A 13,030-nucleotide genomic window follows, 5' to 3' on the forward strand; every position below is an offset into this window, starting at 1 on the left:
TTGTTTCACAGACATCCTGAAGTCTAGTGCGCGGTTGGATTGACAGAGCAGTAGGTTTCGTCGCGATCGACAATCCTGCGGTCAACTTACACGCGATACGATGCCGACAATTCGCTTGTCGAGCCGTCAAGCAGCGAATTGGCCTTCCAAAAATGCTCGAATTTTGATCATCAAGACAAAGGACGTGTGCGACGCGATTGTCCGATCCAGAATGCTCTCGCCTTCATTCCGACGCAAGCGGAAATCCAACGGTCACCAGGAATGGCGCCCAAACGACAAACACCCGGGTGATTCGTACATCTTTGGCATCATCCCGGTGTGCCCCTGGATAGCCCTGGGGGAAAAAAGAGTTCACCCCCTCCCCCCCCGGTGCTGAACTGAGGGCTACATCTCTTGGTGCTCATACTGGGAATCGAACTCGAACTCGTGACCTGTCGTCGAGTAGGCTGTGGGCGTAATTGATTGTTGACCTTTAACCACTCCACCACCCAGCCAGTTTGACCTGACCCCCGACCTAGAGGGCGCCTGCTGGCTGGTGACGGGAACGGGATTGAGGGGGTATATGAAGGCTTCCTGGGTATTCAGGCGAGGTGGAGAAGGGTATTCAGAAAGTGTGTATCCCATCACGAGGGTCGTTTGGAGGCTTCACAGAGCACACCAGTCTTGCGAGGTTTGCGCTCCTTCTACGCGCCAATTATGAATTAACATCACACGAATCTTTCCAATGTCTCGGTACCGAAGGCCTCTGTGCCCCAGAGAATCACGACAGAAACGACAGATCACGATCCTCAGTTACGACTCGCTAGTGCGCAGGTCCGGGGATTTTTGAGCTATGTTCAAATCAAGGAAGCCGAGTGCGCCAATGCGTACAGATCAACCTCATCAGTTTGATGAGTGGAATGCGTTCAATACACGAGGAAAAGGGCGATTTCTGGGGAGATCTGTGCGTGGTGTGTCTTATCCGGAGCCGAAGCCGGTCCGCGAAGAAGACAAAGGACCCGGCGAGAAGAACAAAGGTGCGATACTCATTATTATTGCTTGATTTTTTTCAAGGCTGGAAATTCCTACAGAAAAGTTGCTGGTTTTCTTTCATGTATTTCCCAAGCATGTCCTCCTCAATCCAACGCCTTGCCATGAATGCGCAAAGTCGCGACGTCAAAAGTATGAGTGGTCGCCGAGCCCAAGGTGGCCGCCGCTGAAGAAGATATCCATTGTCTCCAAGGAGAGCGACTCGTCAAACTCCGGGACTAGTGTCGCCCCCGTGAAAGAGGACGGGTTATGGTCATGTTGTTGGCCTGGCACATTGTCCTGATGATGGTGTGTCCAAGTCGCTGTTGTTGCCGCGGCCGGCAGACCCCGAACGTTCCCACTTCTCATGAATGACATTCCCACATCCGGCAACCCGTGGCCGTCGCCTCCGGCAACAGTACCGGAAGTGCTACCGGCGCGGGCTTCCGTTCTTTCCGCAACCTTTTTCAAAGCCCTTTCCAGTCCGAATTGAATCGCAGACGGCGCGCTGTTCCCCCGGACGCCGTTGTGCCTCTGCGCCGCGCGCAGGAGCTCCAGTACGACATCGTCGCCCTCCCCCACACCCGCGCCCTCACTTCCAAGCAACGGCAACCTTTGCTCGTATTTGGATATGATGAGCATCGCGTAGGCGACACACAGGCGATGAAACTCGGGCAGCTCCTCGGCGCGGGAACCTGGCATGTCGACAAAGGCCTTGACGACGTCTGTCGCAAAGGCTCGCACGCGCGACTGCGTCATGTCGGAAAGGCTCTGGCTCTGCGAATCCGCGTTTCTGTGTGTTCTTCCCGCTCGTACGTCTGTCGGAGCAAGTCTCGGTGAGCTGGACAAGGAGTCTTGGTCCGAGGTGGCTTGGTCGTGTTCGAGTGAACGCCTGGCGAGAATGAGCCACGCTATTGAGTAACTTATCCTCAATGTTGATGCGGCTGGAAGATCTGTTCAATCGATACGTCAGCATGTAACATGATGCCCACTGATATTGCAATGGGTGGACACGTCATGGTTGGCGCCTCATGTTTGAATGTACGTCGTGGGATGGCTACGTTCGGGACTTACCGAATAGGTAATTCCATCTCGCCTTCCATGCCGAAAGTTCTTCACATGCGCCATCGCATCTTAAGTAAGATCGTTGCGCGAACTTGTCCTGGAGGATCATGTAAAGCATAATCTCGGCGTAGACCATCGCGTCGAGCATTGTCGGCTTTTCAAAGTTGAGGAGGAGCTTGCACTGCTGGAGGTATGCAGCCGGTACGGTCGCCGGACGACTAGTGGTCGCGGCCCAACTGCATATCGATCGGCATTAGCATTGTTCTTAACATGTTTTTAATGTGTTGGTTCAACAACATGCACTGTAGGGTTTCGTTCCAACAACTTCCATCCTCCTATTTCGGACATTTTCCATTCTCTCTTCTGTCTACGACTTAGAAGATCAAACGTCGCTGGTGAGACTCACTGGAGATTTACCAAACACGTGTTGGCCCAAAGTCGCATGACCCTTTGGTCCTCATCTGTCGATGTTCTCGATTTCGTCCGCGACAGGACTTCCGAGAAGTTGATGCTCAACATGGCCTGTTGCGCACAATGGCCGCTCACCAGCCAGCTGTCGATATATTCCGGCCCCTGCATTTTTATTGCATCAGTCAATCAGTTCTCCATCATCTCATTCCGCATTAATACCCGCCTGTTTCCACAATCAAGAACAGCAATTACTAGGTGTGGCACAACGTACCGATGGTGCCGAAGCCCATAAAGCCATAATCATGATGCCCGTCAACTCTTCCAAAGGCAACGGGCTCGCAATCATCAGCTGGCCCATCTGCAAGCGCACGTGCTCAAACACGCGACGGTGCAGCACCGACGAGCTGTGCTTGGAAAAGCGCATCGCGTGTAGACAGCAGGCATCGTGCAAAAAGGGCGAGGCATGCCGGAGGTCCCTGTTCTTTGGGGCGAGGTCGGCTTCGCTGTTGATCAGGAGCGTATTCTGCCTTCGACTGACGAATCTATGTACGCGGATTAGCAAGAGTTAGCAATTGTAATACTACGGTGTAGTTGTGGCAAACATGTTGGCGCAACATGATTCGCCGCCCGTCTTTCCGTGCATAGTCATTTCTTTTTTCTCCCGTCCAAGTTCATGTCAAAGGTACTTGAGGCAACATTGAACAAAAAGACCCACTCTGCAACCAAATCACGAGCCGTCTTGTCGTCCAAAATGCCTGACGAGACGACGTCGGCTTGGACATCGAATGTTCTGCGATAGCCTCCACTCAGCTGGCTTCCAACTTTCCGAACAACCTCGGCTGGGGACAAATAGACATGTCGGTCCCCTGGTTCGACGTCCTCCGTGCCTCTGGCCTTGTCAGAGCCATGATCGTCAACAACGCTCTTTTCGGCCGGCGACTGCTGCTGCTGCTGCGGTTGATGGAGCCTCTCTTGGCGCCCTGCTGCCAACGTCCTTCTCACTTCTGGCCGGCTTCCCGATGCTAGCGCCTGCACCGTTGCCTTGAGGTCGACTATGGACGCTTCTAGGCTTCGGAACCTGCCGGTGAAAAAGTTAGTTGGTGCTTTTTTCTTCGTAAGTATTGCCGTATTAGGCAAATAGAATAAAACGGTGGACAGGGGAAATATCAAGTTATTGGATTACCTCCCCTCCACGTCAAGCTTGGTCGGTGCCTCGCGTGAAGCAACTGAATGGGTATCGCCGCTGTCGTTCCATGTGCAAGTGATCCTACATTCATCAGCTCTTCTCCGAAACTTCTCTTCCAATTGGCTGGATGCTCATGTCGCAAGGTAGGCCCTCGTCACCGTTGCAAAGAGGAAAACCTGGAGTTTTAAACAGCCGCCGGTTGCCCAGAACCAACAACACACAGAGACGCCGATCAACATAAACATACCTTAACGAACGACACCTCGCGCACGCCTCAGACTCCTCGTCGAGCTCACACCGACACTTCTGCCTTCGGCACGTGTCACAGGACAGGATCCGCCGCTTTCTCTTGCGGCTCGACTCCTCCATCCCCACTCCATCCCGCCGGCTGTTGTCGCTCAGCCTGCGCCGTCGCAGGCTTGGCGTTTCGGCTCCGGCGAGCATGTCCTGCCTCGGTCCGCGTAATCGATTACCCACCTTCCAACCTTTCAACTTTCGGAAGATAAGCCGGTCGAGATATAGATACAAGCAAGGTGCTTCGTGTCAAGGGTAAGGAAGGGTGAAGAAGTGTTGGTAGATGATCGTTGGTGGTCGGACGGAGCAGGAGATAGCCGGATGACACTGAAGCTTTATCCATTGGCCCAGGTGGATACCCACATGGCGGGGCAGCGCGATCGAGGTAGGAAATAGCCGGAAATCGCCGGATAGGTGATAACCTTATCTCAGCACCTTGCCTTGCAGATAAGCTTCGACAGCATGTAAAGAGTTCAATCGTGGTGGCGAGAAAACGTGGTGTCGTGTAACGTCAGCTTCAGGTATCGAAGCTTTATATATAGCAGATCATTTAACCCACTCTGGTATGTCGAATTGCCGATATTCGTGAAGTACATGCACCATATCACGATATCGTTCGACTAATTACCATCTTGACACTAACCGCCTCGAATATCGTGCCGCTCCAGTGATCTAGGCTGCAGATAAGGTTGTTTTCCAACATGGCCACAACAACCGCAGTCGAAACCGTGCCCGCGGGGAAAAAGAAGGTCGTGCTCAATACCTTTGATGGTCCGACTTACAGACTGGTGTCTACAAGCCCACCCAAGAACTGCACGCTCGACGACGTGCCTATTATCGACTTGAGCGGGCTCACAGGCGACTTTGACGCCCATAAAGCGATCGCTCAGGAAATTCTAAGTGCTGCCAAAAACAGCGGATTCTTCTACATCAAGAACCACGGCATCCCCGAGCAAGTGATTGAAGCGGCTCATCAAAAGGGAATAGAGTAAGTTGGCTCGCCCGCTCACCTGCCACTTAATCCGAGTCCTACTGCAGACCAGGCGAATGCGTTTCCGGGGAGATCTGAGCTCACCCGATGCTAGGTTCTTCAAGCTTCCCGAGAAGGAGAAGCGGAAGCTCACCTCCAACACCTCAGCCTATGGATACACCGGCTTCCGGGAACGGCAGGCCAACCCGGGCGAGACCAAAGATAGGAAAGAGGCCTTCCTCTGTCACTATGAACCCGAATTCGATCCCATCCACGAGGGCCGGCTCGACCAGGTTCCCGCGAATGTCAGAGCGCACTTGCCGCGGGAGGACTTTGTTTGGACCGACGACGGCGACTCTGCCGTCCTTCCGGACTTCAAGGCCACAGTGTTAACGCACTGGCGCGAGTGTCTGGCCCTCTCGCGCCGTCTTATCCGTGTCATTGCTCTGGCCCTTGACCTGCCGGAAAATTATTTCGACTCCCTGACAACCTATCCAGGCGGCGACTTCGCGATTAACTTTTATCCGGGTCACGGCGACGAGCCGGTCCAGGACCCAGACGAGGTCGGCGTCGGCGCACACACGGACTTGCAAATCTTGACTCTTCTGTGGCAAGACAGCCACCGAGGACTGCAAGTGCTCAACAGCGCGGGGGAGTGGATGTGGGCGCCGCCGATCCGCGGCACGTTTGTTGTCAACATTGGCGACTTCTTGATGAGAATGACAAACGATAGGCTCAAGTCGACTGTTCACCGCGTCGTGCAGCACGGCAGGGAGGACAGGATCTCCATGCCCTTCTTCTTTGGTAAGAGTTCCCCCCCTTTAGCCTTTCATCATGAGGTCATGGGCTCTAGATGATTATGTCCACGTTCCGACTCCTTTCTTACTGACTGATTGTCTCGCAATAAAACAGGATTCAATTTCGACCGGGAGCTTGCCGTCCTGCCGACCTGCATTGATGAAAATAGCCCGGCAAAGTACGGACCGGTGACGTGCGGTGAGGTGAGTCTATGCACTCGATCGGCGGAATCGCTGAATAGGAAAGTGCTTTCTGACGTAGTATTGACAGCTCATCGCCAAACGTTTAGCCCTGGCAAAAGTCGAAATATCACAAAGTAGCAAGGAGTCTGTAGTTGTGGATTAGGCGTGGACGAGAACTTATGCTTCGAATTATGAGCGGTCTAGACTCCAAGTTGAATAGAGCGGCCTCGAACTATGGCGGGAACTCTGGCAAAATGCAACAGATAATCAGCAGTGAAACCTTAAAAGAGCAAGCTAGAGCCCTGATACTTCGCGCGCGGCATATTTCCTCTGATCAAGATGAACTTACCTACAAAAGTAGTAAGACGTAACGACCACCCGTTTATTGGAGCTGGTTGGACGATGTTGGAGTTGTACTCATACGCAGCTTAGGCCTCGGCTTCCCAAATCCATCCATGGATCTCCATCGTCAGGAACTCCACGTCTGACTTGCCAGCCGCCATGCACCCGCATGCGCCGTGACACCAAGTAGACATGGATACGTGACAGTTCTCCACCTGACGAAATACACGGGGGTGACGGGCATATTGCGTTTGGAAAGGGAAAGGAATTGCACTCTGGCATACCGTACATAGACGCTGGGTCGCTGGGTCGCTCCCGGCCACGTCTCCACAGCAGAGATGGGGGCTGATAGATGTGGAATCATTGTTTCCCCAAAAAACAGGAGCCATGGTGCGATTCGCATCTTCGACCGGCCCATGATGCTTGACGGGCAGAACTGGTACACCGCCGACTGGTGTTCCGCCGCATGCCACTAACACGCCTGGCACTTGACTATGGCCGTAAAAAAAAAAAAGCCAGGGGGGGGCACGCAGTCTTGTACCAGTACATCGTTGAACTGAAGAAAGTGAGAAGTGATCGATATCGAGACAGGTGTGAACTCTAGCGGGATGACGCGGATCGGATCGTTGCAATAGGCAGCCAGGGTAGTAAGTAAAACCTCTCAAGGTCTGAGGATGCAGACTTTGGCAGCTGGGTCGTTTGAAGCACGCGAAGCGAGACAACCGATATACTTTCATAGTCGTTTCCCTACGGCGACCCCGCATCACAGGAGGCTCAGAAATCGGAAGGGAGTGGTGCCCAGGAGTGCCAGGTACGGACACTGCATAATGCTGATCACTATCTGGCCGTATCGGGCGCGTGATGCGGGAACCGTTCTCCAGTCGACGCCAGATATCTCCTATTTCCCGGTGTCTCGTTCTGGAAGGTCGGTGTCGAAAAGATTGTAGGTAACTAGGTTGGACTTGTCGTTATCGGGTTCAGAGGCAACGCTCCTGTGAATGGTCTATCAATGTAAGTGCCGCGAGGGATTGACAGCATGCTGCAATATATTCATATCGCGTAGATAGAACTCCGCCAATCTCCGCACAAGGTCTTCGTTGTAACTATTAGCCTTGCTATGATTTTGTTAGATACTAATCACCCACAGTTAGAATTCGTTCCAATGGTATATCTCCGATGTTGCACGATCTCATGCGCTATGGATGCAATCTTTATCAGTTTGGGTGCGCGACCAAGGCCAGAAGCTGCTACGAGCCCAGAAGAATGATACTGCTAAGACGAAACCACCTAAAAAAGCCCCAAAGGGCTGCCCCATTGGGTACGAACGGCAAGATGCGATCGACCGTCTCCGCGTGTTCGCCGGTTCGGACTCTTGCCAAGACACGGTGGCTCAGGCTCCAGCATTCTTTTTCGGTAGGGTTGTGACTTGTATCCGTAAGGCCCGATGACGGACTCGAAGACCACGATCGATAGGATAATATGCTCGGTGCACGATCCGGGGATTTAGTAGGAGATCGGCTTGGGCAGGGGTTGTCGTTTGCCCCCCACTTCTTCCCGCTAGCGCAGCAGGTATCCAAGATCCACCCGCAATGGCACGTCCGTTGGGAACGAACGGCTCGAGGCGTCCAAGCGCATTCTGTTAAGACAGTCGGAATCTGATTTCTGAGCCCGATGAGCAGACAGGAATGCTTAGGGAGGCACTAGTCTTGTTAGCCCAGTCACAAGCGGTCAAAACTTGCTACAACCCATCTTGCTTTACCGCCATGCATTGGTTTGGCTGAGCGTGTGTCAGATTGTATTGACTTTTCCAGGGTTCTTTTGCTAGAATAATAGGCCGGAGGAAACGGAATTCTTCGAGGCCCTAGTCGCTAGATAGGACGGCGGTCAGCGCTGCTAGAGCAACATTCCCTCGACGAGCTCACTTCAATAAATACCTATAACCGATGACCGCAGAAACTAGTGGCATCCGTCTTGGCCCCTGTCATGGCTATGTGTTTGAGTTTCAACAGGGTCGCAACCTGTTTGCTTCAGTTCAAAGGCGGACATGCAGGGCGCGCCGACCACATGGAACCAGCAATCATTGGCCAGCTTGCAGCATTTGACAGCGGTTCAAATCTGGGACCGGAACTGAAAACAGGACTCGGGGTGCACCAGCTGAGATATTGGCTGACAGTGACAGGGGGGTTCGTTTCTCCGGATCGGCCTCCGTGCAGCTCCGCTCTGATATCTTTGTGTGCTGATGCGCGAGTAGGATTCGGGAGGGGCTACTGCGAAATGGGCTGCGGTTTTCGAATGCCTCTGGATATGCGGCGTGAGACTTGTCGTCCGTGGCCGTCCTATTGTTGGAAGGGTTTGCCCAGCCGGCGTCACCTCACTATGGCATCCGGTCGATAGCTGTGCCGCGGAGTACTGCAAGCCAAGTCGGGGATAGATGTGAAGACATGGTGTCAGGCTTGGGAAGGATGAGGCGAGATGGCACCCGATAAATGGTAGAGGAGCACATCAGATGCGCGGCTCGCGACTACCAGCGGCTAGCTTGCTGGCAAAATGGAAGCCACCGCCATTTTGGACCGGCAGCTGGCAGGCATTCAGGATTGTGTAACTATCCGCTTGGAGAGGAATGGTCGGAAGTGCGGAATTGATCAGTGACGGGTGCGTCAAAAGGAGGAAACGGGTGATGGGGAAGTCAGAAAAAAGGTGGAATCCCCGTCTATCTATTTCGGACTTGGGTTGGTCGAGGCCAGGTACGAATACAGATAGGTATCGTGGGTACGTGGATATGGTAGGTACGAAGGCACTTTACGGATAGTTCGCTCTCTCTCGGTCCCTCGGATTCGAAAAAGAATGGGGACGTTAGTACTCCGTAGTCATGTGTCAATCAGACGATGCCCCGGTGATAGGATCCGCGCCTCGGAGATTATTGGCCAGCTTGACAGACCGCGGTACGTATCCTGATCAACCGTCCAAGGTTCAACCAACCAACTTGAAGATGCCCCCAGCTATTGCACCTCAGGATTCAGGTACGGATACCTTAGCTTATTGTCTACCTTGCCCAATAAGCCTATGCTGACCCGAGAGATGTTGGCCTGGGTCAGCAAAGAAATTGCATGCGATGCGATGACTTGAGGATTGAGGCAGGCGGTTACCGGACTTACGGCTTTGGCACACCTTACAGGGCATGACGAAATTGAGAGCCCAGTCCAGGGGAGACAAGGCAGATTTGGGGGAGCTGTCCCGCCGACTCGGAGACGAGCAAAGCCCACTGGAAGTAGCCTGGAACAAGCAAGTGTCAAGGGTGAATCAAAACACCCGTGGCTGAATCTTACCGCGCGCATTTCCTCAGGTGGAGAGGGAGTCTTGAAATGGAGAGCATTGACCAGACATTGGATGGGCAGAGCCAGACAGCACCCCGCCGGACGTTTGAAAGCCTCTCAGAAGTCCCCGGGCGGTTTACAAGGTAGGTATTTATGTATGTATGTATGTATGTAAATGGAGAGAATCCGACATCATTTACAACCAACACAAAGGCAGTATCGAACTCGCGTCAAGCCTGTTCAGGATCCTACTCCTCTCCGGAGCTATCCAGAGCTTGAACGATCCTCCAAGCTCCCGCGGCAGGCAGGCCATCCTACCTACTCACTGCCTCTGCCAGCGGAGTCTTCCGTAAGCCATTAGGTAGGTATCTAAGGCAGGCAGTAAGAATAGGTAGTGTTCTCTCTTTTCCTCGTGAGAATTTTCGCTTGAACCTTCCCTCTATTGCGGTACAGACCCCTGGTCTCCGAATACGCTTGGCCGGAGAGGCATCAGGCGAGCGGAGCATGTGCATGCTGCGATGCGACCAAACTTCCATGTATCCGTACGTATTACTTCATGTCTCTATGAAGTATCCCATGAGGATTAGTGTGCAGGAGTATTTGTTCTGCCTGCAGTAATGAACTGGACTGGGCGTCGAACGATCCTCTTTCAATGAAAAGAAATTAGAGGAAAGAAGAGAGGGAGAGAGGGAGAGACTTCCTTACCTTAGAAGGACCGGTAGATTTTTCGACCTGTACTTTCTCTCGATCCCATCCGCACCTCCCTTGCATATCGGGTCGTCCCTTCCAAGACACTGTTAGCGACGCACAGCCGACGCTTCACCTTGGAAGCCGAGGTGGGCTCCTGCTAAAGCGGAATCGTGCCCGTGAGGTACCTTACCTTAGCTTGGACAAGGAAAGATGATGTGGACGTATACTAGTGCTATTAGTGTACGATAGAATTCTGATTTCATTTCGATAGAGAACGTGGAATGTGCCCGGGAAGGACAATGAATCCTTGCAATCCCAAGTTATTATCTTGCAACTGAAGTCAAAGTCCTTATCCGATGTGAATAGGCAAGCAAGGTACCTAAGGTAGGCTGCGTCGGAGTGTCAAGTGTGTTGGATACTTTGGGTTTGCTGTCAGCTCATGGCAGGCAGGCCCTAATTCCCACTTACGATTTACTTTGGAGGTAAGTTTTTACAAGAAGCTACGCTAGCCGATTCAGACTGGACAGGATTGGAATGAACAGTGACACCAGCGGGCTAGCGCGGGCTTCCACCTAAGGCGCTTGGCCAATGAAGGCCAAGTTGCGAACGGGCGAGGACACTGGCCCCAAATAGGAAGAGGCAGATCTGGCTCAGATCCAATTCAGATGAGATGGTCCCCTCGGATGGAACCTTCTCCCGCACCCCCTACCAGATGGCCCCGACAATTCAACCACTCACACTGCCGTCCACCCTCGTCGCCGGCCTCCCCCCGCTCACCGAAAACGCATCGCAATTTTGGGCCGTGCGGGGCCCAGCCAGAGCAACATTTTGTATCCGTACGGAGTAGGAACCCAAGACATTTCGAGTGAGACTTTTGGAGAGGCTTGAACGCTTGCACGGCCCGGTCACCTACTGTACGAATAGATGCTCCACAGCTTGATCATGGGGCGCTTTGTTTCAGCCCCCCCGTAAGAGCGCGAGAGAGGGTCAATTAATACGGACACAATGCGAGACTGCAGAGTAACCTCCCCTCGCGGGCCTTGCCCACATCACGCTAAATGGACAGGTCAGGTTGGTGGAGGGTCAATTGCCCTGCGGCACTTATTGAAGTCACCTCAAGTCTGGAGCTTCAGAAGAAAGAAAGAAGAAACAAGAGATGAGGCACGCCGCACGGTAGGGTCATGACTTCCATGGGTCATCTGATGTCCGAGGCACTTTGCATGCCGCACAAGACATCAAGTTCTCACCTCAAGTACGGATACTCCGTACTCCATACGGGATATGGTAGGTGGTACCTAGGTATCGACTGAACGTACTTACCCTCCAAGAACCTGGAAGGTACCTGCCACTCTGTCGTCTACCTGAATACCTACTTCAAACGACGTGGCTGCTTACCTCACCTGCACCTTTCAAGCCACATTTTCTCTCTTTCTAACCCTCTTTTATGTAAGCACATGGTGGTGCACCGGTAAGTAGACGAGACGTTGCAGCAGAGCATTCCTCCCGCAGGGAAGAAGCCGTCTTCTACACGGCTCTTTTTTTTTCCCCCTCAGGCATGAGCAAGCAGAGTGACGTGCACACAACGTCACGGCCGCATGGGGTGACGTATGGAGAGACGCCCGAATCCAACCTCCTCTCTCCCCCCAAAAACCACCGACTCGCCTGTCTTGCACTGCTACAGTTTGATTTATTAATTGAGGTCCGACCCAAGGCTGACAACTTGCCGTACGCGCTTTTGTTAGCGGCTTCTTCTCCTTCTCAAACGGTTTCGCCCATTTTTATGGTTTTCTTTCCTCTCTATCCAACTGACAGGTCGTGGCGTTCTTTTGTGTGTTGATATTCTCGGGCAACTCGGCGGTATATACGGTTAGCATCCTCGCTTCGCCTCCACCGTCCTACGCCAAAGATTACCACGATATCGAGAGCGCCTTTCGACAAGCCACGCATAAACAGCCAAGATGAAAAAGAGCCCCGAAAGGCCCATTCAGCCTGTTCAACTGCAATCAATAGAGATGACAACGGGCTAAGAGTGTGCTCGGTGGCCCCGGGGACTGGCGAACGAAAGAGGGGCACACAAGTTGGCGGGGAACGAATCGCTTGCGTCTTCTCCTTCCCCCCTCCATCCGTTCAAACCTACAATGCCGTCCGAGGACCAAACGGCTCTCGTCACTACTCGTGCCTTTCTTTCTTTGTTTCCCCGTTTGCCCGCTCTATTCTTCGTCTTCAGTACATCTACTTCCTGAACAATCTGTTACAGATGCCCTCCTCATCCTCTTTCTATCCTATCAAGGGTCTATCCCGGCACTGACTAAAACATACTGGGATGTGTCGTACGCCCAGGCTTTCCCCTAGTACGGTGTACCTAGCTAGCTCCAGTGAGCTTATTCCGCAGGCTCGGCATCAAGGCACCTCACAGACGCCTGGCTGCCGTACAAGTTGCCCTTGCAACTCTGTGTCTATCAGACGCTGCGCATCACTCCCAAGAATGAAAGGATGAGCGACTAGCCCACCGGCCGGAGACTCAATACCTTACCACCTTACACACACGCATTGGGCGCTTCGCTACCGCTATCCTATTTCTGTTGCAGGGCCCCGGACCGGCTCCGACCAAATGGATGCTGCTTAACGCCAGGATAAAGCGGGTTATGTACTAGTGACAGACGGCAACCTTACCTTTCTACTCCGTACCTTTCCTGCAACCTGAATTGGGACGCGGCAGACGCCCATCCACGTCCATCCACGCCCACGCCAGCAAATTTCATCCAGCGAG

The 13,030-nt window shown here is 53.1% G+C and overlaps 3 protein-coding genes across 3 annotated transcripts; 1 reads left to right on the forward strand and 2 right to left on the reverse strand.

Annotated features, from left to right (window-relative positions):
• Positions 1–1,155: 1,155 nt before the first annotated feature.
• BDP81DRAFT_316379 (uncharacterized protein) lies at positions 1,156–4,114 on the reverse strand (the record flags this gene model as incomplete). Its single annotated transcript, XM_060584171.1, has 6 exons — positions 1,156–1,961; positions 2,083–2,309; positions 2,480–2,646; positions 2,756–3,026; positions 3,200–3,562; positions 3,918–4,114. The coding sequence occupies 6 exons, from the start codon at positions 4,112–4,114 to the stop codon at positions 1,156–1,158; spliced, it is 2,031 nt and encodes a 676-aa protein (XP_060446897.1).
• A 278-nt stretch (positions 4,115–4,392) lies between these two features.
• BDP81DRAFT_205423 (uncharacterized protein) lies at positions 4,393–6,260 on the forward strand. Its single transcript, XM_060582601.1, has 5 exons — positions 4,393–4,527; positions 4,633–4,952; positions 5,050–5,738; positions 5,847–5,935; positions 6,003–6,260. Exons 2-5 carry the CDS (start codon positions 4,666–4,668, stop codon positions 6,075–6,077), a joined length of 1,140 nt encoding a protein of 379 aa, XP_060446898.1. The 5' UTR covers positions 4,393–4,527; positions 4,633–4,665; the 3' UTR covers positions 6,078–6,260.
• BDP81DRAFT_205391 (uncharacterized protein) lies at positions 6,016–7,261 on the reverse strand. The gene is made up of 2 exons (XM_060582600.1): positions 6,264–7,261; positions 6,016–6,160 (listed from the first exon to the last, which is right to left on the reverse strand). Exon 1 carries the CDS (start codon positions 7,018–7,020, stop codon positions 6,343–6,345), a length of 678 nt encoding a protein of 225 aa, XP_060446899.1. The 5' UTR covers positions 7,021–7,261; the 3' UTR covers positions 6,016–6,160; positions 6,264–6,342.
• Between the last annotated feature and the right edge of the window lie 5,769 nt (positions 7,262–13,030).

This window comes from Colletotrichum phormii, assembly GCF_030913505.1.
Source record: "Colletotrichum phormii strain CBS 102054 chromosome Unknown BDP81scaffold_7, whole genome shotgun sequence".
In the NCBI taxonomy this organism is placed as follows: Eukaryota; Fungi; Ascomycota; class Sordariomycetes; order Glomerellales; family Glomerellaceae; genus Colletotrichum; species Colletotrichum phormii.